Source organism: Apium graveolens, chromosome 1 (assembly GCF_009905375.1).
Source record: "Apium graveolens cultivar Ventura chromosome 1, ASM990537v1, whole genome shotgun sequence".
Lineage (NCBI taxonomy): Eukaryota > Viridiplantae > Streptophyta > Magnoliopsida > Apiales > Apiaceae > Apium > Apium graveolens.
This window is the reverse complement of record NC_133647.1, coordinates 148,678,709-148,702,213: the sequence shown is the minus strand read 5'-3', so window position 1 is coordinate 148,702,213 and position 23,505 is coordinate 148,678,709. Positions and strand designations below refer to the sequence as shown.

At 36.1% G+C, this 23,505-nt stretch overlaps 1 protein-coding gene across 1 annotated transcript; it reads left to right on the top strand.

The window, feature by feature from the left end:
* The first annotated feature begins 14,534 nt into the window (after positions 1-14,534).
* Positions 14,535-19,190, top strand: LOC141668071 (uncharacterized). The gene is made up of 10 exons (XM_074474763.1): positions 14,535-14,670; positions 14,777-14,833; positions 15,929-16,006; positions 16,133-16,157; positions 16,238-16,270; positions 16,386-16,507; positions 16,622-16,752; positions 16,914-17,137; positions 18,496-18,746; positions 18,837-19,190. The coding sequence occupies exons 2-10, from the start codon at positions 14,831-14,833 to the stop codon at positions 18,930-18,932; spliced, it is 963 nt and encodes a 320-aa protein (XP_074330864.1). The 5' UTR covers positions 14,535-14,670; positions 14,777-14,830; the 3' UTR covers positions 18,933-19,190.
* Positions 19,191-23,505: the final 4,315 nt, after the last annotated feature.

The following is a 23,505-nucleotide window of genomic DNA, read 5'->3' as shown; positions in this document are numbered from 1 at the left end:
ATCTCCGTCTTTTTCCTGGAAAGTTGAAGTGAAGATGGTTAGGGCCCTTCATTATCAAAACTGTGTTTCCACATAGAGCGGTGGAAATTTTTTGAGAATGATCCGGGACAAGCATTCAAGGTAAAGGGTCAACGGTTGAAGCATTATTATGGTGATATGGCAAACCGCGAGGTGTTTAGTGCCGTTTTATTGTCCACTTGATCTCGAGATTCTATGTCGAGCTAGCGACGTAAAAGAAGCGCTTCTTGGGAGGCAACCCAAGTATGTTGTACATTAGTAGGTAGAGGAAGCAAGAAGAAAAGAGAAAAACACAAAAAAATCAGAAAAAGGAAAAAATTCGGGGCCAAGTACAGAAGCTGGGCGCGCTCGCGCTGCCAAGCGCGCGGCCGCGCCATTTTTCCAATAACCAAGCATGCCTGCACTATCATAGCGCGCGCCCGCGCCGGTTTTCCAGAATGTGAGCGCGCCCGCGCTTTCCTAGCGCGTGCCCGCGCCGAGTCTGTTCAGAAAAAAAATTAAAACAGCAATTTTATTAGAGAAAATCGGGATTTTAATTCCAAAATCAATTCTAACCCGATTTTTACTCTTCCAAGTCCCATAATTCCCTCTCCTAATCAATTTCATTATTCCCACTATTCCCATAATCAATTCCCACTTCTATTCCTTATCAAATTCACACCCCTCCACCTATAAATACATACACTTGCATACATCTTCTCCACCAATTCACAAACTCTCAAACACATATTCTCTCTAAACACTTAAGTTTGTATTCGCTCTTTTTCAATCCGATGGCACCCAAAAGATAGAGAACTCAAGTTGGAAGCAGCGCCACCGATTCTTCAACTGTGAGTGGTGTGAGGCCTGGGTTCTCTACTCCTGAGGCTGAGGAGGAGTACACGAGTCTTCTCTCGAAGCCTATTGCTAAGAAGAGAGGATTTCTGCCATCGGGAAAAGATGGTAGGCTGTTGGAGATGATTTTGGAGATGGTCTGGATTCCTTTTTGTGAGGCTCCCGCTGCTGTGCCCATGAGTGTTGTGCGGGAGTTCTACGCCAACGCCAAGGTGGAGAAGAATGGTTTTACAGTGGTGAGGGGGAGGACTGTTGAGTACAGTGCTGAGGCTATCAGGACAGTGATTGAGCAGCCTGCGAGAAAGGTGGGTCAGGACACTTGGAACGATAAGACTCCTGAGGACTTCGATTTGGATCTCATCGTTGCTACTCTCTGTATGTCTGAGACTCATTGGAAGTTCAAGAGGGGCACTACTGATTACTCCACGTTCCCTGCTTCATGCATGAATAGGTATGCACGGGCTTGGAACTCGTTTATTTGTGCTAACATCATGCCATCTTCGTATGTGCATGAGATTACGGTGGAGTGTGCTCGTCTGCTTTGGGGTATTCTGCAGGGTGATTACATTGATTTGGGGATGGTGATATATCAGGGGATCCTGAGGTTTTTGAGAGGAGGTACTACTGGGGCTATTCCTTATGCTTCCATTGTGATGAAGTTGTGTGTGGCAGTTGGTGTTCATTGGCCCACACATGAGCAGCTTCAGATTCCCAGTGCTCCTATTGACAGTTCTACGCTGCACAACATGGTTGAGTGGTATGGAGGGAAGCCCGATCCTAAGGGGCTTGGTTACTCATATGATCATTTTCCAGGTGGTGTGCCTATGGAAGCAGCTACAGCAGGAGGTTCTCAACATACCCGTAGAGCAGCTTGGAGAGCTCAGTATGGAGAGGAGGCTGGACAGTCAGGATCGCAACAGCAGCAACAGGGGGAGGCAGCAGGAGCAGATATTGGAGCTGGTTTGAGTTCGACGCAGTATAGGCGTCTTGCGAGGAGGATGGATGTGATGCACGACATCCACAGTCGGTTTGCACGCGATCTCATCCAGGCACTTGGGACTGCATTTAGAGCCACCGGAGTTAACATTCAGGGGCCAGTTTTTGGTGAGGATTCTGTGTATCCACCTCCGGACACACCTGACACTCCACCCTTTGAGGGTGAGGATTCTGATTCAGAGTAGGTATGCCTGATTCCTTACTATTACCTTCAGTGAGGACAGTGAATATTTTAAGTTTGGGGGTAGTAGTTGAAGGAATATATTTGTGTGAGTCTCATATAGTTGCATGTTCATGATAGTTTTATTTCATCTAGTTGCATATATTTTGCCATGTAGTTTTTTTTAATTTGTTAGTTTTTATGATAATTTGTTCATGTAGTTTCATGCATTTGCATTATATCATGGTTCCCTTAGATAATTTTCCGATTAATTGGTGATATTGATGCTAGTGTAGTGATGTCGTATTTAGTGATGTTGAGTCTTATTGGATTAATTTGCATGCTAGAGACACTTGTATTTCACTAAGTCTTATAGGTTGCTACAGTGCTAGATCATAGTCATGATTTGTTGGTTTGTCGAGGTTTAATCGCTAGTTTATATTTAGAATTTAGGGTATTCTCTTAATAATAAAAGACATGGATATTTAGAAATTGGAGAAATTGGATTTCATTGCTAGTTTTGTGGCTAGATGTCAAATGGCTAGTAGTCGGCTCATATTTTTATGAGTAGTCTAGGGTTGAATGAGATGGAGCGAAACGCACTCATTCAGAAATTGTTGAAAAAAAGAAAAAAAAAGAATAAGTGTTATGCATAATTGATCATGAGTGGGCTCTTTAGTACTCGAGTTATTAAGTTCTTAGGGGACTTTGTGCCTAGTGACTTAAGGTTTCTATAGTCTGGGATCCGCTAACCTAACGCTCACTACATGGGTACTATTGTATAAGTCTTTTGTGGACCTCACTCATTGCACGATCAAATAAGCATATTTGTGTTGTTTTGTTGTGAATAAAAGCATAAATCCATGTTAACTCCGATATAAGAATTGAAGTGTTATAAGTTATTTTGAGTCTAGCTTTTATGTTATTTATAAACTTGTGATTGGTTTTGATAAGTAGTGGGTTATGATTGTCAATCTAGTTGCAATAGTATATCTGTAAGCATTTTCACACACGCACGTCTCTGGTGTGTAGATTGATTTGTGAGATTTGATGGATCTTTATGCGAATAATTATATTTGCTGAGGTGTTGCTAGTTTATTGGCTTAGTTATTCTTTGGGGATCATTGCATTCATATTAGTTGCATTCATGCATTTTTATTTCTTGTTATTTGAGTCTGTTTATGGTTGAGGACAAACATCGATTCAAGTTTGGGGGTGTGTTAAGTGGCATTTATGACACTTATTTATGCTCTAATAAGCTTTGAGTTGGTGTATTTGTACTCAAGTTGTTGGTGTTTTAACGTGTTTTCAAATGTTTTTGCATTTCAGGCTTTATTTCGTGAATCAGATGAATTAGCATTGTTTTGATGTTAATATTGTGTTTAGGATGTGTTGGAATAATAGCTTGAAAGACTGGCTCGAAGCTGCAAGGAATAAAGAAGAAAAAAATGAAGTTTTGGCAGAAGGCAGGCGCGCCCGCGCTGGTGTTGCGCGTGGCCGTGCCGGGAGAACAGAAAGTCAGTGCGCCCGCGCTGGTGAAGCGCGCGGCCGTGCTGGGTCGGGATATTAAAATCCTGATTGTTTTATAATTCAAATTGTTGGACTTCTGGGATACATGGACTGCTATATAAGCATAACTTAGGTCGTTTTTTAAGAGATATTCAGAGATATCAAGACATCAAGGAGGGAGAAGACGGCAAGAGACCTTTTGGCATAATTTAACAAAGGCGGAGACGAACTAGTTTATTCTTGTAAATCTTTGTTTTGAGTTGTAATTTGGATGCTTGTTTCTTGTTTTGTTGAACCATTACTCTTGTTTGTAATTTGGTTTAATTATTCGTATAAAGACTACATTTGCTATATCATGTTTTCATTGGAACACACGTTGGCGATGAGTTCGATTATGGGCTAATCGTTATCGTGGGGTTCTAGCGGATTTATTTATGGATTTCTTTAGTTAAATTGTTTGATGCCTTAGTGTGTGGTGATTGTATGATATCCTAGTTATGGTTGTGCGTATTCGTCTTGTGAGCATCGCGAACTTATAAGATAGTGTGTTAATTATTAATGAAGCCAAAGTGAATTTAAGGATTTAGAACTTGCCATGCTAGCATAGGTTCATGTATTGATATGCATGATTCGTAGGTCATTTCACCTATCTTACTTGCCCTATGTAATCAAGATAGATAACTTGTGCTTAAACCGTTATGTTGTCAAATTCTATAGACATATAGGGTCTCAATATAATTGGTGCCTATTCAGCTTCTATCTCTTTTGTGGATGTCTGGTAGAATGGTACTCGTGCAACGAAAGTTGGCGTTTATCAGTTTCGGTATTGTTTGATTAGTGTCATCACCATTGCATGCTAAGGTTGAGAATAATAAGGCTATTGAATGAAGTATTTAATGAAGTTAGAATCACATGTCTATCATATATTAACTTAGTTTATCTTATTCTCGTAGTTATAATAGTTAGCGTAATTCTTAGTTATAAACATTCTCAATTTGTTATCGTCTTAGCATTGAATAATAACCATACATTGTTGCTTAGGTACATAATTTAGATAGTTAAACAATACAGTCTATGTGGGATCGAATCTGATTTATATCTTATACTACTTGCGAACTCGTATACTTGCGTGTAACATTAACGTCGCTTAGCGACTAACAGTTATTCTTGAATTCAGTTCCATTATCACTTCTAATGATCTTCACTTTGTATGTTGATCCTTTTTTCAGCTCTCTTACATGATCAAGAAGAATGGATGGAGATTCACCCTTGGTGTGCAGAAAATATACCCATGTGTATCTTGTATATTCATCAACAATTACGAGTACATACCTTTTCTTGGCAATTGACATAACATTTACTGGACCAAAGAGATCAATATGAAGTAGATGATATGGTTCAAGAATGGAGGATTCAGTTTTACTCTTGAAAGATATTTTCCTTTACTTGGCTTTCTGGCATGAGTCATATAAGCCATCAGGAGTAAAACTGCATTGAGCAATTCTCTCACAAGATCTTTCCTCACAAGTTCATTGATATTGTTGAAATTGAGGTGAGAAAGTCTTTTATGTCAGTTCCAGCTGTCTTCCACAGATGCTCTACTAAGTAGACAGACTTCTGGTTCATCAAATTTTGTGGAGAATTTGGCTTCATATAAACTACATGTCTTACACCAGTCATTGCAATCTTACCATCAGACTTATTGACAATTTCACAATGCTCCTCATAGAAATTCACATGGTAACCTCTGTCACAGATTTGACTCACACTGATCAGATTATGCTTGAGTCCTGCAACCAGAGCTACATTTTCAATGATGACATTTCCAACTTTGATTTTGCCATATCCCAAGATTTTTCCTAAGTTGACATCTCCATAAGAAACATTTGGGCCAACTTTCTCCTCAAATTTTGATAGCATGGATTTATAACCTGTCATGTATCCTGAGCATCCACTGTCTAAGACTAGAGTATTCCTTATGTTACCCTGCAATCAGTATTTGAAATTAGTTAGTATTTTTAAGGACCCGGACTTGCTTGGATCCTTTGGCCTTTTTAAGTTTGTTAACATATGCAGCAGAAGACTTTTTATCTGAGTTTATGTTAACATCCTTACTATCAGTATTTACACATGTGGAAACAGATTTTGCTTTATTTAAAGAGGGTTTCAGTTCATAATAATCATAATATAAACTGTGATACTCTTACATGTATAAATAGAGTGCCAAATACTACCACAATGAAAACAAGGATTTTGTGGTGTATATCTAATTGTTCTATTCCTAAACTCTAATTTGGGAGGAACAATATTTATCTCGTTATTCTTCCTACAAGAATTAGCAACATGATTAGTACTACCACAGTTCAAAAAAGCCTTGTTGGGTGCATTGGTAGGAGTTATATAATTATCATTCTTATTAACACCTACCTTGTCATTTCTATTTTTCCTAGGCCTTTTATTCTTGTCTTTCATGTGTAAATCCTTCACCTTTTGCTTAAACTGTTTCTGAGTTATTAAACCAATATTTAATGATTTTGTGTGAACCTGTTCACTCTTATCAGTAATTAAGTTTGATCTAGGTGCTGAGGTTGAACCTACCTCATTGACTGATTTAACAGCATCAGCACTTGGATTAAACTTAATGGTCTTTAACTCAACCTTGTTCAGTTTGACCTTAGTATCAGTACTTACTGGTTTATTTTTCTCAGTTTCTTTTTCAATTTTCTTATCAAAATTAGATCTATCAGCATATCCTAATCCTGATCCCCAACGACCGTTCTCTAAAATTTCCTGAGTTAGTCCAAAGTTTAATAACCTCTCTTTCTTTAACTAACTCCTTTTTTAGATAAGCATGTTTTTCTAACAATTTTTCTTTAATATAAACAATATTATCTCTTTCTTTTTGAATTTCTAGCATAGATAGCAACTCAACTTCTAGGTGATCATTCCTTTTCTTTAACTCAGAGTTTTCACTCTTGATTCTATTATTTTCTAAGGTTTGATCCCTATAACTAACATGCAGAGATTTAAGAAACAATCTTAATTTATAGATATCATCAGTATCAAAAGCAAGAGTAGTCTGAGGTACCTTTAATTCATCATTGTCAACCTTTGTATCAGCATTTATCATGAGAGCATAATTGACCTCATCATCTGATTCTAATGAATCATCCCAGTTTTCCTTCTTTGAGATCAAGGCTTGTTTCTCCTCAGCTTTGGGTTTTCTGCAATCAGCTGCAAAATATCCAATTCCATCATAGTTGTAGCATCTTTCCTTTCACTTGTCAAGTTTTCCAGATTTTGATTTCTTTCAGTTAGTATTTCTTCTGTTGTTCCTCTTATCGGAGTTTGAGAAACTGGAACCTTTTCTGGAAAATCTTCTCCCTTCCTTGAAGTTCTTGTAGACCATCTTCTTGAAGCTTTTAACCAGTAGAGCAGCCATTTGCTCCATGTCTTCATTGTTATCATGATCACTGTCAGTATCTGATTCATTATCAGTATTTAAGTCATCAGCAGAGTTTGATGATTCAGTATCTAACTTTGCAATAATAGTTTTTCCTTTGGAGTAGCCTTTTTTCCTAGCTTTCTCTTTTGGCTTCTCTTCAACTTTGAGTGCAACTGGTCTACACTTGGATCCTTTTCTCTTACTTCTTTGCTCCATCTCTAGTTAATGAGTTTTCAGTATTCCATAGATCTCATCTAGAGGTGTGTCATCAAGTTGATAGTTATCCCTTATTGATGTGACCTTAAAGTCCCACTTTTCAGGGAGAGCAAGTAGAAACTTCAAGTTTGAGTCCTCTAAATCATATTTCTTGTGGACAAGAGATAAGTCATTCAACAGCTTCTAAAACTGTCATAGATCTCAGTTAAGGACTCATTATATCTTGAGTCAAAGTGCCCATATTCTTGAGTAAGTACCGTCCTCCTATTCTTCTTGATATATTGTGCCTTGACACTTTACTTCTAAAGCATCCCATATCTCTTTTGATGTCTTACATCCAATAACCCTATTGGATATAATACTATCAAGACTGTTGTGCAAGATGTGTCTGACTTTAGCATCTTTCATAATAAATGAAAGATCTTCAGGAGTGTAGTCCTTCCTTTCTTTGTCAACCATCTTTTCTAGTTCTCCTGTAACAGAAACAGCTACCTTCATTGATTTATGAGGACCATCATAACTCCTCCTTAGATATTCAGGATCTGTGATTTCCAAACACATAGCCATCCTGACTTTCCAGATTGGATATTCATGTATCTTCAGGATTGGCACCTTGATGGCTTCATACCTACTCATGTTACTGCTAACCTGTGATGTGGTTGGGGGTGGTGGTTGTGGATTCTGTGGTTCTTCTTTGTTCGCCATTAAAGATTGATTTTCAGATCTGCAACTGTTTGTATATCAACAACAAGCTCTGATACCAATTGTTAGGTCCGTAATCAACTGTAGAGGGGGGTGAATAAGTTTATTCAAATAATTCGACAAAGCTTCAACAGAATCAACAGTTTTTATATTAACAGATAAAACTGATTACAAATGTACTCTCTCAAAAGGATGAATAAATATCCTTGAGAGCTGCTAGGTTATGCGAATGATATAACAATGTTCGCAATGCTTATAGCATAAACCTAATATATGCTTTATATAGAGCACAGCTACACAATCAAATAAGGAATCATATTCTATTACAATAAAAAAAACCTATCCATGTATGATTGCTTCTGAGATAAAGTCATTCACCTCCTTGAATTCCTACTTTCCTTTTCCTCCTCGAATATCTACTGAAAGGATAAATCCTGATGACATCATCTGCTGATCATCAAGTACTGATATAAGTACTGATGACGTCACTCTTCAGTAAATGATGATATAAGTCCTGATAAGAACTTCTGATAGTTTTTGTCCAGATATCATCAATTATATCTAACATGTATGTTTCTTGTTCTAACCCGCTTTGAAACCTTCAAACTGGGTGTGTGTCATTCTTGATGCGATTTTGTAATTCTTGCTTATTGGAAACCGCAAACCCGCTTATCTTTTAATTTTTGTCGTCTTTGCAGTTAAAGGTATGATTTCAGTCGTCAAATTTAATTTCACTTATCTCTTATTTGAGTTTCTAGGGTTTTGAATTGGTTTGGGTAGGGTGAATTGAAGGTTTGAAGTAATTGAAGGGTTTGAATATGTTGTTAAATACAAAAACAGTGGATAGTCTAAGCGCTCCACATTAAAAAAGGGCGGATAGTAGCTGTTTCGCGGAAAAGAAACATTCGTCGACTGTAATTTTCTTTAAATTTTAGCTATTGAAATCTTTATCCAAGGGTTTAAAAGGTGATTGTTGTGTAAAGTCTTCCTGACAAATGATTGTTCATTTGTTAGGGAACAGGACCCCAAAATAAAATTGATGTTGATAGATTTGATTATTTACTTATTTAGAATTATTAAGTCCTTCCATTCATTTAACAATTGTCATGTCCAGTGAACTTATATAATCAACACCGAAAAACTCCCCTCACAAAAGAAAAAAATATTAAAGAACTTTCATATTATTAGATGGGCTCGATGTAGGGTACATGTCACAGAGGTACGAGAATGCCAAGATGGTATACCATGACAATAACTAATCAGACATGCCTTTTCATAGTTTGACATGCTATTTTACTAATTTCTTAAAGTATTTTAATAGTTATTTTGTATTAGCATAACAATGGATGATAAATATAATTCTAAGATATTTATATATATATAAATATTTAAAAAAATACTAATATAAATTAGTATATTATGATTCGGGGGTGGGTGGTTTTCTTCGAGACTCGAGAGATGGAATCAAAGGGCCCACAAGTTTCAAATCCGCCGCTGGGGAATTCACACGAAAGGCTGAAGGAGACTTCGATCATTCAACTTTTACTTTTGAAGGAATCATGTATCTTGTAATTCCGAAAAGTGAATCTTCTCTTTCAATTTATTCAATTTTTGGCATTGGTACAACTTATCTTTGATTGGGATTTCAGAAAAAAATGTTAAGCCGATTCCTCGTGTGCCTAAGAAGCCTAGGCCATCTCGATTGAAGCCCCAAAATTAAGAACACATCCTCCTTCCGATCCATTCATTTTCACAAGTAGAGAGTGTTGGATCATTTTGAATTTTATTCAAAATGATCTTTAATTATTTTTTGTTTTGTAACTTATATTTTAATTTGTGTAACTCCTATACTAATGAGCTAGTTTTGATTTTATTCATTAGTATGTAGGTTATAAATTAATGATTTATAAGTTACAAATCTTTCTTCCCCTATTAATAAAAATCTTTTGCTTCATTGTTAGAGGGTGATAAAATAGATGTTATTTTTATTCTTTTCTTTCATTCTTTTTAGAGCTCTAGGCTCTATTTCTGTGAGATAGTAGTGATATGTGTTCAGTTTGTGGAAGGAGGGTTTGTTAAGTGCTTGAAAATCACATTTGTTCATTGTATCCAGGGAGACAGAAGCCAATCAACCTTCAAGCACCACACGGAAGGGGGATTATCTATTTTAAGGAGAGCGTGGTTTTCACGTGACTCGAAAGATATTTTTGGTACTTTGTTATTGTAATCTTCTCTAAAGGTATACTCATACAATTTACTCCTTACAAGCTTAAACCAGATAACCTAATTCTTAAGAATTAGTTTATATTGACAAAACTAATTTTTTTGAGTTTGATTCGGGAGTATAAAATTTTTGATTCTCCACTACTATAATGTGTTAAATAATTGTTTTTAGTTCTCATGGTATTAGTATATTTTGTGTGTTTAAATGTTCTTGGTGTTGCCCACTTTATACATACATGCGGTTGTATATTATTGATGTGCTACGTTCCAGTATTTAATGATTGTGTTTTGATTGTATACTTCTGGTTCATGCATATTTTTAAGCCTTAAGCTCTTGTATGTTGGTGTTATTCATTTTTTTATTAAATATATTGTCATGATTGTTTTAGAGTGGATGATAATATATTATACATGTTTAGATATAAATTAATATTTTATGCTTCTATCGTGATTGACTTAATGTCTATAATTTATTGTCTATAGTGTTTCGATATTGTGGTATTCGATAGGCATTGGTGTTTGGGCAAGGGGAACTGCTTGTTGGACTGTTCAATTTCTTTTTGGGATAATTTCTTGTGTTAATTGATAAAAATCTGGAAAATTTTTATATGGATGTGTATCATATTCTTGGTTAATATGCGGTACATTCTCTCTAGTTTATGTTTGTTTAAATTTGATAATATAATATTGTAGAAGATTGTATAATAGGCTAACGGTCATGTCTATCTCATGCATGCATAATTATATTTCAAGAGGTTACTGGATTGCGTTTGTAGGTCTAAGTTGTCAATTTTAGAGTATATATGTGTGTAGTACAAGGCATGTTTAAGTTATAAACCCATTCTTTCTATTTGCCTGGGCCTTGTCATGAGATCTGCTTTTGTAACGGTTTATTTTAAAATTCATTTCTAATTTTCTTTTTAGAGTAATAAATGAGTTTCGATAAACGGCTTTGATAGATTTTGTAATCGTCTCCTCGGATATTATTTTGTCAAGTCAATATGGATGGTTTTGCTTATGTTCTTGGCTTGTATATTAATTCGAGTAGCGTGCTCTTATATTTATGCTTGCTGTTGCTGCCTGCATGTTTAAGTGGTCCCTGTTTTAGTTCAAAAGTGTGAATCTTTGATCATTAAATTGAAATGTGTGGTTGTCTTGTTATATTAGCATCCTGCCCACAATTGTGTTTTTCTAATAAAACATACTAGTTAAAAAAAACTTGTTAATCTTAATTAGTTTATATATATATATGTTATTTTTAATGTTGTTTGTGTTTTAATATTAAAAAGAGGGAGTTTGTCTCTGTAATTTACAACCATTTGTCAAGATTTATAATTGATACATGTTTAGCAATTTATGCTTTTGTTGCTCTAGTTTTGTTGTTTAATTGCATAACTAGCTACCTTTTAATTCGAATGATTAGCTTATCCAGGTTTAAAGGGACATAGGGATTTTTTATTATTAATATGCTATGTGTATGGGACTTAGGAATATGTCACTTGATTTGTTGTTATTTATTGTTAAATTAAATTTCTAGTGATGGTTGACATGAATTCATTTCTATAAGTCGTGTAGCTTTTAATTTGACTATATGTATATCATGTGCTTCATTCCCGTACTTCTAATTTCTAAATTTACAAGTTAGATTTTTTGTAGAGAATGATTTTCCTGTAAGCAAATATATGTCTGATATTCAAAAGTGTTTTGTGATGGCCAATTTGCTTATGTAGCATTTTTTCAAAAATTCTATATGAATATTCGGTCGGGAAAAAATAACCTCATTAGACTTGGTATTTAAAAAGTACAGGTTTGAGGTCGGCACAAAATATTAATTTTTCTAGTTGAATTTGTTCATCCGGTTAAATTATTATTTTTGTGTTAGTGTCAGTATACTACAGGAGTGACACATGAGTTTATTATGGTAGTCCAGGAAATACTTAATAAGACAATATTGATATCAATTTTGTATGTTGATAAATGAATTCAACATGTGGCTAATTAACCCTAACGTATCGGGTGATCGAGAATCACCGAATGTGGGTTATTTACTATTATATTTCTTCCGTGCATTTGAGATAAGACGGGAGTTCAGAGCCAGCTTGTCTGGTGAAGGGCATAAGACTGATGAGGCAGTGCCTAATACGGCGATCCTTGCGGTGTCAAATACGGCTGTATTGGTAACCGTTCATGCAAAAAAATCGGAGAAATTAAGTCAGTGGGTTGAATTTTAAGACAATATTGATATCAATTTTGTATGTTGATAAATGAATTCAACATGTGGCTAATTAACCCTAACGTATCGGGTGATCGAGAATCACCGAATGTGGGTTATTTACTATTATATTTCTTCCGTGCATTTGAGATAAGACGGGAGTTCAGAGCCAGCTTGTCTAGTGAAGGGCATAAGACTGATGAGGCAGTTCCTAATACGGCGATCCTTGCGGTGTCAAATACGGCTGTATTGGTAACCGTTCATGCGAAAAAATCGGAGAAATTAAGTCAGTGGGTTGAATTTTAAGAGGTGGAGAAAAAATTGTTGTTCTACTTGACCACCTTGAATCTTATGAGGTTCTTAATCTAGGATGCACCTAAACTGAAAGAAGATGAGTATGATGTTCAGCTTATTAATGTAGTCCAAACATGGAACATTCGAAATCCTTATAAGTGTGAGGTTGCCTTGAAAAGGTTTGTGTACCCAAACAAAAGTGGGTGAAATATTGGTCTTAAAATGGTTGACTGTATTTTTATTGGAAATGTGCCTAACAGTATTGCATAAAAGTAGGTCTAGTTTGTCAAATCGGACACGTGAGAAAAGACTCAGATTTGGTGAAAGATGCGTAAGTCTAAATGTGAACCAAAATCAATGACTTCAAAAATTATGGTTAAGTTGCTAATTTGAGGACGCTCAAATAAAGTAACTAGATCAAAATGAATTATCAATATAAGGACGCTCAAATTTGGTAAATTGGTGAATTGATATTTCTAATTTTTATGACCCTAAAAATTGGTAATTTCAATTATAAATTGGAGCAGTGATGTTTGGTAAAGTATGTAGTTCTTTTGAATTCATACAAAATCGGACATAATGACAAAGTATGAAAAATTGGTCTTTTGAAAGAGACTTGTATGGAATGTCGAGGCATATTTTTCGTTGACTTAATTCCGTAAGAAAATTACTCTGAAATAGAGTTATCATTATTGACTATATTAGGTCAATATCCCCTGACCAAAGGGTTAACAAAAAAGATAGTTGAGAAATCATCGAGAGGAATGAGTCTAAAGCCCATAATATATAAGTCGTTACAAAGGAAATTCAACCTTGTTGACCGGAGATCCCAAAATCTTGGTTCAATGGGACAACCATGCTTATTAGTACAACTTATCGACGAGTGTTTGTCGACCCAACTTATAATTTAGATTTATAATTTTTAAGCTGATAAGTTGAATATTAGTAATAACATAATTTTTTTCAACTTATTTTAATTTTTCGCTTTTTTATCAATTTTAATTTTAAAATATATGTTTCTAAATGTTATAACATTTTAAATTCACGAATTAAGATAATTATATTTAAAAATTATTTATTTTAGTTCATTTAAGTAAAAAAATTCCTAACTTATAAATAAAGTTATTCAAACGCTTAAGTTAGGTATAAGTATTAATTAGTTATCAATTATAAGCCACGGACACTTTGTTAAGTCCTGTCAAACCGTTTTTATCTTGCTAACAGTTCAAATAGTTTGCTAAGATTATCAAAATCATAAGTAGTAGTATCAACCATTAATGAGCTTACGTATAAATATAATTTTTTTCACAAAAATATTATTGTCTTAAAATTTAAAATTATGCAATAATTTAAATTATTATTTTATATTTTATTAATCATATTTTTAATTAAAATTAAATTATCAAATACCTTGTGCTTAGCACAACGTGGTGTGCTTCGAGTGCCTATAAAAATCTCAAAACATTTTTCTAAAATCCGGGCCACTTTAAATAAAACAAAGACCCTGTTTGGTATTGCTTGTGCAGACAATTAGAGTAGCTTTTTACTAAAAAGTTGTCAGAAATATGTTTGGTAAATTCTAAAAGCTGCTTTTTGAAAAAGTATTATCGGTCTAGAAGCTGCTGTTAGCAAAAACATATCCCATGCTTGTTTTCAGTTTTTGCAAGAATTAGTTATCAGTTTCAACATCAAACCTTCTCAAAAATATTATTTTTATATATTATATCTCAAAATATGCATAAATTAAAATAAAAATTACCAACCAGTCATCTAATTTTTCTGACAACATTTTTTCCACCAATCAAAATGCAATTCTAATCCCACCCAGGTAGAGTAGAGTTAGAATTTGACAAATCTCAACAGTGGGCCGAGCTCTAAAAGCCCAGAAATCTTATCAACAGTTTTAATATATTTGAACTGGCCCAACCACGTCTACCATAAAACAATCGTTCACATTCGTTTCTCCATCCAAATATTCTTGCTTATCTGCCAAACGAACTTCAATCTCCGAAAGGAATAAGAATAAAGATCCAAACTTTATATTCCAATTCTTCTTATTAGGTATAACCCATTATTCCCTTTTCTTGATTATTCAATCTGAGATTACTTTTTTAATCACTTTATTTTTTGAGCAATTATCAAGATTTTATGTGTTTTTTTGGCTTAGGGGAGTTGTGATTGTTGGTTAGGACAATTGAAGATTATCAGAAAGATATCAACCATGGTATGTGTTAATTTTATTGTTTTTGAATTGATTGATTCAAGTGTTTGTGTGAATTTCTCTCTCTCTCTCTCTCTCTCTCTCTCTCTCTCTCTCTCTGTGTGTGTGTGTGTGTGTTTTCTTGTGTGTTTAGCTGTAATTTGTAATTATTTGAGCTTTTTTAGTGAGATGTGATGAAGCTTAATTTGTTTATTGGTTTCGGTTAAATTCGAGATCATCTGGCTTTTACATCTATGTAGTGATCAAGTGATTGTAGATTTGAGTGTGCCTTGTTATGCTTACTTGTAGTTAGTAACGATGTTAGTCTTACCCTATGTCGTTGCAGTTTACCAAACGGTCAAGTCATTCCTGTCAGCTGTTCGTTTTACCTCAGCTAATCCCGTACCGTTTATGAGTATGGGACCTTTTGATAATTAGAATTATATTAGAATGTGTCTATTTATCTAGCTAGAGTTAGAATTTATAAGGTTGCTTGCAACTTTGATAGAAAGCTTTTTGCATGTTGCCAACCCACTTGTGGAGAAAGTCTGCAAAGGACCGGTGTCCTAGATGTTTATAAGCTGTTCTCTTGAATTAGAATACAACCTTTACCAAAACTGATATGCCCTATGAATATAATTCCTAACAAGTACAGAGTTGCAACGAATTAGATTAAACTTCATTGCATATACTAAAATTCCATCTCAACCAAGTTAAAAATCCTAACTCTGTCATATATCTAGAGGCTGAGACCCTAAAAAGATGTGGTCTTGATAGCCATTAGTGAACACACAAGCATGAAGCTTTTTGAAGAATTAATAGTTGTTTCAACTATCTGACATACAAAATCATCTGAATTAAGTGCCGAATGAAACTTTCTTCGTTAAAGATGAATTCTTAGCAGCGTTGCTCAATTTACGTTGCAGATATACTCAAATATTTTAAACATGCGAATTGCAATGAATTTGTAGCTGGACCTTTTTTTATTAATGTGCTGCTAGCTTTGAACTTCAATATATTAGTAATTGTATAATGATTTAACAATATGTTGTAAAGTTTTGTGCTTTTTGTTTTTATCTGTGCTGTAATTATCTGTGATGCTTATTTGTGCTATTGCAGTTTTTTGAAGGATATGGATTTCATGGAACATCATTTGAGCAGACTTACAGATGCTACCCAGCATCCTTTATTGACAAGGTTGGAAGCTTTACTTGCCTTGGTCTAGTACACTATTTGATCTCAAAAGATAATGAAGTAGATTTTACACTGTGTTCAGTATTATTTTTATGATCCTAATACTACTTTTCATTTTTATTGCTGCAGCCACAAATAGAAAATGGTGATAAAAGTGAGTAATCCATCTATGTCTTCTATTTTTTTAATCATGATTTATGTACCAGACTGATTATCTTCACTTTTTTGTTTCAGTTATTATGCCTCCTTCAGCTCTTGATCGCCTTGGTTAGTTGATTGTCTCTACATTTATTTAAGTATTTATTTCTTTGCTGGTCTTTACTCCAAAATATAGTATACTGATATGCATCTTGGTACTAATATGATCCTATGGATACTGCAGCATCTCTGCACATAGACTATCCAATGTTGTTTGAGCTGCGGAATGCGGCTACTGAGCGAGTCTCTCATTGTGGGGTTTTGGAGTTCATTGCGGAAGAAGGCATGATATATATGCCATACTGGGTAGGACTCCTAATATTTGTGTTTAATATCTAAATTGCCTTGACATTGTAACTGTGCTATTGTCGTTTTTAAGTTTCTTTAACAGTGACATGATATTATATTGATTCCTTTCAGATGATGGAGAATTTGCTTTTACAAGAAGGGGATATTGTGAGAGTTAAGAATGCAACTCTTCCAAAGGGGACATATGTAAAACTGCAACCCCATACAATGGACTTTTTGGATATCTCGAATCCAAAAGCCATGTAAGTCAACGGAATACTTGACCAATTTGTTATCATATTTGAAGATGTTTTTTCTGTTCGTATTCCTTTTCATAATTTTTACTTGCTTATGTAAAATTAGAATTGAGCACCACTTTTCCAGAGCTTTCAATTAGTATTTCTTTCTTCCTTCTATTGTACAGCTTAGAGACGACACTGAGGAACTTTTCTTGCTTAACCACTGGAGACAGTATTATGGTAGCATATAACAATAAAAAGTATTACATAGATATTATTGAGGCAAAGCCTTCCAATGCCATCACTATCATCGAGACAGACTGTGAGGTGGATTTTGCTCCTCCCCTTGATTATAAGGAACCAGAAAAACCTGCCACATCTCTTCCTTCAAGCAAAACACCAGTAGAAGGTCAGATCTCGAAACTTGGTATATAGGTGATATACACACATACATGCATACTGCATACAAATATATGAGAATAAAGTTCCTGAGATTACCTCAGGATTTATCTGGGGTGACACAATAAATTATCTTATTTTTGGCAGTTGTGTATGTATTTCCAAAAGGAAATTATCTACTTTCCTTAATACTCCCTCCGTCCCAAAATACAAGTCCTTTTGACTTTTTACGCGTATTTTAAGGTGAATAAAAAGGATAGCTCCACAAATCATTTTTCAAATTTTTTTTTTCTGAATAAAAGTATACATATTAAATTTTAATTCAAAAAAAATTAGAAAAAGTATGCGGAGCTATAACTTTTATACACCTTAATGTACGCGTAAAAAGTCGAAGCGACTTGTATTTTGGGACGGAGGGAGTACATATACATCTTGTTATTCTCTTTTCTTATACGTATACATCTAGATACACATATGTGGCACATGTCATGTTTACATTGATCATTATATATAAGGATTGACGCTGTGCTCCCAAGTTTTATATGGAAGAAGAGAAGTGGAAGAAAAAGAAGAGAAGCAAAAAATAATATTATTATGTGTGTGAGAGCTATCCCCCAATCAATCCCATTTTCGGGAAGAAACTTTTGGGTGGAAAATTTTGAAAATTTTCTCTCATTTTTTTCTCCTCTCCTCAAAAAAGTCGGGAGCACAACTATAAAGGAAAATTTCCAAAAAAAAAAACAGTTCTCCTCTTTCCTCTCCTGATTTTAACTCGGGAGCACAGCGTAAAGGCAACTACAAAATTAACATAATGTTGTGATCAGTGAAATTCAAAGTACTTGTTGATATTCAAACTTAGATAATTTTTTGTTATCTTGAAATTTTATTTTTTAATGATAAAATGTGCTACCAATTTCTAAGTAAGAAAAAATATAATAAGTAAAAGAAGCATGTTGAACAAGGATGTAATAATGTAATGCGTTCCATATGAGTGTATAATATCGAGTTCGAATATATAACAGATACAAATCAAAATAGATATCAAAATAAAAATAAAGGATTATGTGCTGCAAGGGTTTATAAGGTATTATATTTACTCTGGCATGAACTCCTAGTAATGTTATGTCTTGAGATTGCCATTATAGTCCCCTTCAGGTGTCGGTTCACTTCATGTAGACTGTGCGGTTCACTTCATGTAGACTGTGTTGTCCTTTGGATAATTTTTTTCATTGCCAGTCAAGCTTGTAAACTCTCCCTCCCTCTGTTTCCACATTCCGTTATCTAATTAAACAACAAACATATAACGAATTTAAATGATATATATATTTGTGTCTTACATGCATAAATTGATGTTGTAAATATTTTCAGATCAAGAGGCTGCAGCAGAGGCTGAACCAAAGTTCAATGCTTTCACTGGAGCTGGGAGACGTCTGGATGGGAAGCCTCTGAAATATGAGCCTCCGCCAGTTTCTTCTTCTGGGTCCAGAGACAAGCAGCCTGTCACTTCCAATGGTAGGGGACAGCCTTCTTCAGGATCTAGCACCCAAAGTAGCTCTCGCCAGTCTCAGGGTAAACTTGTGTTTGGATCAAATGCAAACAAGTCAAATGGAACACAAAAGGTAATTAATGAGTTTTGTAATTTTATACTTGGAGTTTCAACAGTATGACTGTATCATGCATTTTAAGCTATTGGAATTTCTTTTTTTTAGGAACCTGCAAAGGAGACAAAACCAGAGCAGCCCTCGGCAAAAGAAGAGCCAAAATTTCAAGCTTTTACAGGGAAGAAATACTCTCTACGGGGTTGATTGTGTTGCACAACAATCGCAGTCTTCTAATTTATTTCCTTTATCCCTCCAATTTAGCATCACATACACTTTGTTGAACTGTAATGTTTTATTGTTGCGTCACATAAGTTATCGTGGTTAAATGGTAAATTGCACTAGCAAGGTTGATGAAAATCCCTTCTATCAAGAGGTCTAATTAAATTTCAGCCCTATAAATGGATATCATGAATCACGGAACCATCACCTTTTCTCAAATAAAAATTATACTTTTTGCTTTTCTATGCAAATGTTCTAGAAGTAACAATATCATACAAAGGGTGCTAGTATCTAGTGATAATTGTCATTTGGATATATACAATAAGAAAAGAGATTCAGTTTTCTAGAAAGGTTGATGCTCTCCTATATTTGGTAAGTAAAGTGAGTTGTACAGTAAAGAAGTCCAGTGCAATATTTGTCTTGTATAAAGATGAGTGGCCTGAGACAAAGCATTGTTGCTTCCACTCTTGCCTAATCTCTGTCAATGCGTCTTACCCACTTTGCCTGATGGTGACTTCTCACATTTGTGTGTTTAAGAGAAGCAACATGTTTGTTGCAGATGTTAAGTTTTAACTAATACTTATAAACAACCATTTCCAGCTAATCAACATTTCATATATATGAAGTTTTACTTGTGATTCAAATAAAGTTAAAAGATGAGTATATGATCAGTTGATGAAGTATTGAACGAAAATCATCATGCTCATGAACTTGAGAAATTTGTATTAATGTGTGGAGAATTGTTTATAGCTTTGTCTAGTTGAATATTGGTCTTCTGAGGAGAGTGAACAAGTCAGAATATTGATATCATTTTAATTGATCATTCTCATAATTAACGAATATGAAAGAAGTGAATATTTTTCAAATGCCTATGTAACAGGGGTGTTTTTTTTGATTTTTTTTGAACAAAATGTAACAGGGGTGTTGATAGATTTTTTAATTAACAAGAGATTATCCCTTGTGCATACGTTATGATTGCAAATTAAAAAGTGTCAAATGTCGTACTATAAAATTCAAGAAAAATATTGAGAATTAATTTTGATATCTCCCGCTACTAAAAATAAAAATTTGTAACGTGAATATATATATATATATATGTTTTATACATTTTTAAAAAAAATTTACCCTTTTTCCCCTAACCGTTTCGAAATATTTGTACCTATATTTATTTAAATAATTGAACTAAGTATTTTTACTTTGCTAATTAAATTTACGCACACTAGATAATCAAAATTTTGACCTCCTACATTTAACGAACAAGAGTTCAAGGCAGCAATTCTCTCTTTACAGAGATTATTGTATGCAAAAAGAACCGAATAGAATAGCATATTATTTTCTGTCCCTTTCCTTTTATATTATTTTCTTTTTGAAATGTTTCATTTAATTGTATAAATTATAAAAATAATAAAGTTTATAATATAATAATTAATTACATTAGCTTACCATTTGATAATCCCAGATCGCCCCGGGACCTTCTCCTTGTAGGGCCCGAGCTCAAACTCCTTTTAGGCTGTGACGACGGCCGTGTGCGGTATAACTGTAGGGTGGGAACCTGTAAAACAGAACCGGAGGGGGGTGGCGTCCCCGCGGCACCTCCGACGTGAGGATGAGAAAGGGTTTTGAGGAGAAGAAGGACAAAGTTGGGATTATGCAGATATGTTTGTGAAGAATACGTGTGTGCATGTAAGTATATGTGAGAGAGAGAGAGTATATCAGCTTGTAACCTGTAACCTTCCTTCTGTTCTACCTTTTATAGGCCTCCTACTAGGGTTTAGGGGTTTGTCCCTTTTCATCTGGACCGTAGGTTGGCCTTTTGGACTGTAGGGCATCTGGACGCCTGGGATGCGTCAGAGTACTATCAGATCTGGACCGTAAGAACGTCCTGGATTCCGGGTGCCTGGAAGGTGGTGATGTTGCCACGTGTCCTGGGCTCCCCAAGGTCAACGCTGAATCCGTCAGAGTACTATCAGATCCAGAGCGTAGGAACGTTCTGGATCCCGGGAACCTGGACGGTGGTGATGCCGCCACGTGTCCTGGGATCTTATGTTTGGGCCCTGGGCCTCTTCAATTGGGCCTGACTTATTATGGGCTATCATTTGCCCCCCACTCCCTTATGCGAGTTTACCCGGATGGGGGAGTAGAGTAATTGCCCTTGTGCCGCGGCGCCTTTGTAAAATTTTGGGGGTTGTTTGATTTGCTGCCCCCAAACCCCGGGGTCAAATGGGGATGAGACTCCGGGGTTGACTTGGTTAGTCATTTGACTTAAGTTCAAGGTGAGAGTCCTTGAAATACTTTGGAAAATTTTGGGGGTTTGATATATTGCCCCCTAAGCCCGGGGTCACATGGGGATGAGACTCCGGGGTTGACTTGGTTAGTCATTTGACTTAAGTTCAAGGTGAGAGTCCTTGAAATACTTTGGAAAATTTTGGGGGTTGTTTGATTTATTGCCCTCTAAGCCCGGGGTCACATGGGGATGAGACTCCGTGGTTGACTTGGTTAGTCATTTGATTTTAAGTTCGAATTTTGGGCACGGTTTGGTGGGCAAGTACACTCCTGACATTTGATTTAACTGGACTCTGAAAAGCTGTCGCTGCAAACCCGGGATGCCGGGCGGCTGTTGGGATTCTAGCCGGGGTCAGAGATATACACCTGTTATGCGTATCTTTTGAGTGTACAGTTTTTTGTTTCCCCCCCTTTTTTGCATAAAAAGACGCGCCGTGACATGATTGCAGTAGTGGTAATAACTGCTGCGGTTATTAAATTGACGCCAATCAGGGGGTGCCACGTGGCCCCGACGGTTCCCTTAATCACAAAGCCGTTCATCTCTTCTCTCTACCCTCTATAAATACATGCCTTTTCTCTCCATTTTTATTTTACGCAAACACTTCCACAGAGAGATTTTTCAGAGATTTTTCGGAGCATTTCTTGTTAAAGCCACATTTCTTTCTCCTGCCCATTTGTAAGTATCTCGATTATTTTGCTTCCTTTTTCACTTTTTCCTTATGTTTTTGCGATGCATGTAGTTATTTTGCGCGAGTTTTTGCTTCGCCACTTTGCATTTCTTGCTCGTATTTCATGACCGCCTTGATGTTTTGGCCTTGAATCTTTGTAGTGTAGTTTTTGCGTAGCTTTTCCAATGGCTTTGTGTCTCATTTGTGTAAATAACATGGATTTTTGTAGTTTTGTATGCGAATAAGTGGGTTTTTGTAGTGTAAATAGTTGTAGAGCCCGGGGTGTGTTCTTGATATCTGCTTTTTGTTGTATATGTATGTATATGCTGCAGATCTTGTTTTTGGGGTAAGATACGTACATGATTTGTTTCTAAACTTGTTCTGTTTTTTGTCTTGTTTTGTTGTTGGGTTCGGGTTTGGCATTGACTCCGGGGTGCGTTTACATAGACACGTGTAGTATATGCCAGGTAGTCGCTTTAAACGTATTGCTACTCTTAGGAATCGGTATCCCGAGCGTCCTGTCGGGTTAGGTGAACTTAACTCCTTCTACCCCTCTTCCTCTTCTAGCTGTAGTTCAGTAGAAATGCCTCCCCGGGTTGACCCGCCTCAACAAGTTTTAGCTCAGACCCTAGTATTAGGTCCCGGGGGTACCTTATCGAATCCGGATGGGTCGTGGGAGGATGTAGATGAATATTTCGTCCAGTGCCGAGTGAACCCCAAGCCCATGAGCTTTTATTACAGAGATTTATCCGAGGCATATGGGGGCCCGGATGGTTTGGGAGGCCGGGAGCCTTATAATGAGGATGAGATGGATAGGAAGTTCTTCACTGCCCCGGGGACTAGGTATGAGTGTGGGGCGGTTCATAGAGAGGTCCAGGAGAAGTACACAGACGCCGAGGTGGATGGTGCCCTTAGGCTTGCCTTTAACCTTGATGATACATACCAGTGGAGATGGCCTGAGGAGCATGAAAGGGTATATCACAGACCGGAGGGGGGATGGGTTGGAATTCCATTTGAGCATCTCCGGGGCATGCGCCTCGGATTACATCAGTTCACCGAATCCCTATGCCGGGATGTTTATGGTATCCCTTTTACTCAGCTAGCCCCGAACTCGGTGAAATGGATCAGCTGGTTTTTAGCTTGCTGTCATGCCAAAAATTACCTCCCCACCTTCAAACTTTTTCATCATATTTTTAAAATTAAGAGATCCACCGCTCGGCCAATTTACGAGTTCATGTTTAGGATAGAGGATTGTGGGTACCCCTCTGATAAGATGGTGCTCCCGGTTAGTATGCTGACGTCGCTTAAGGGATGGCACCGGGAGTTCATTTTTGTCCGGGGTGGGGATCTGGAGTTTATGCCACTCCATAAACTTGAAATTAAAACAGATAGGTTTCCGCTCCAGCGGCTCGGGCAAACAGCTCTCGCGATGGTTTATGCCTTCTGTGGGGCACTTGGGACGCAGTGGACCCGGGACTATTTTACTAGCAATGAGAACATGCATGCTGCCGGATGTAAGTCTATTGCCTTAGCTTTATTTTGATACTGTAACTTTTATTGACTGTTTGTATCCGGGACTGATATTTTGTTATTCTCCTTTTCAGGTA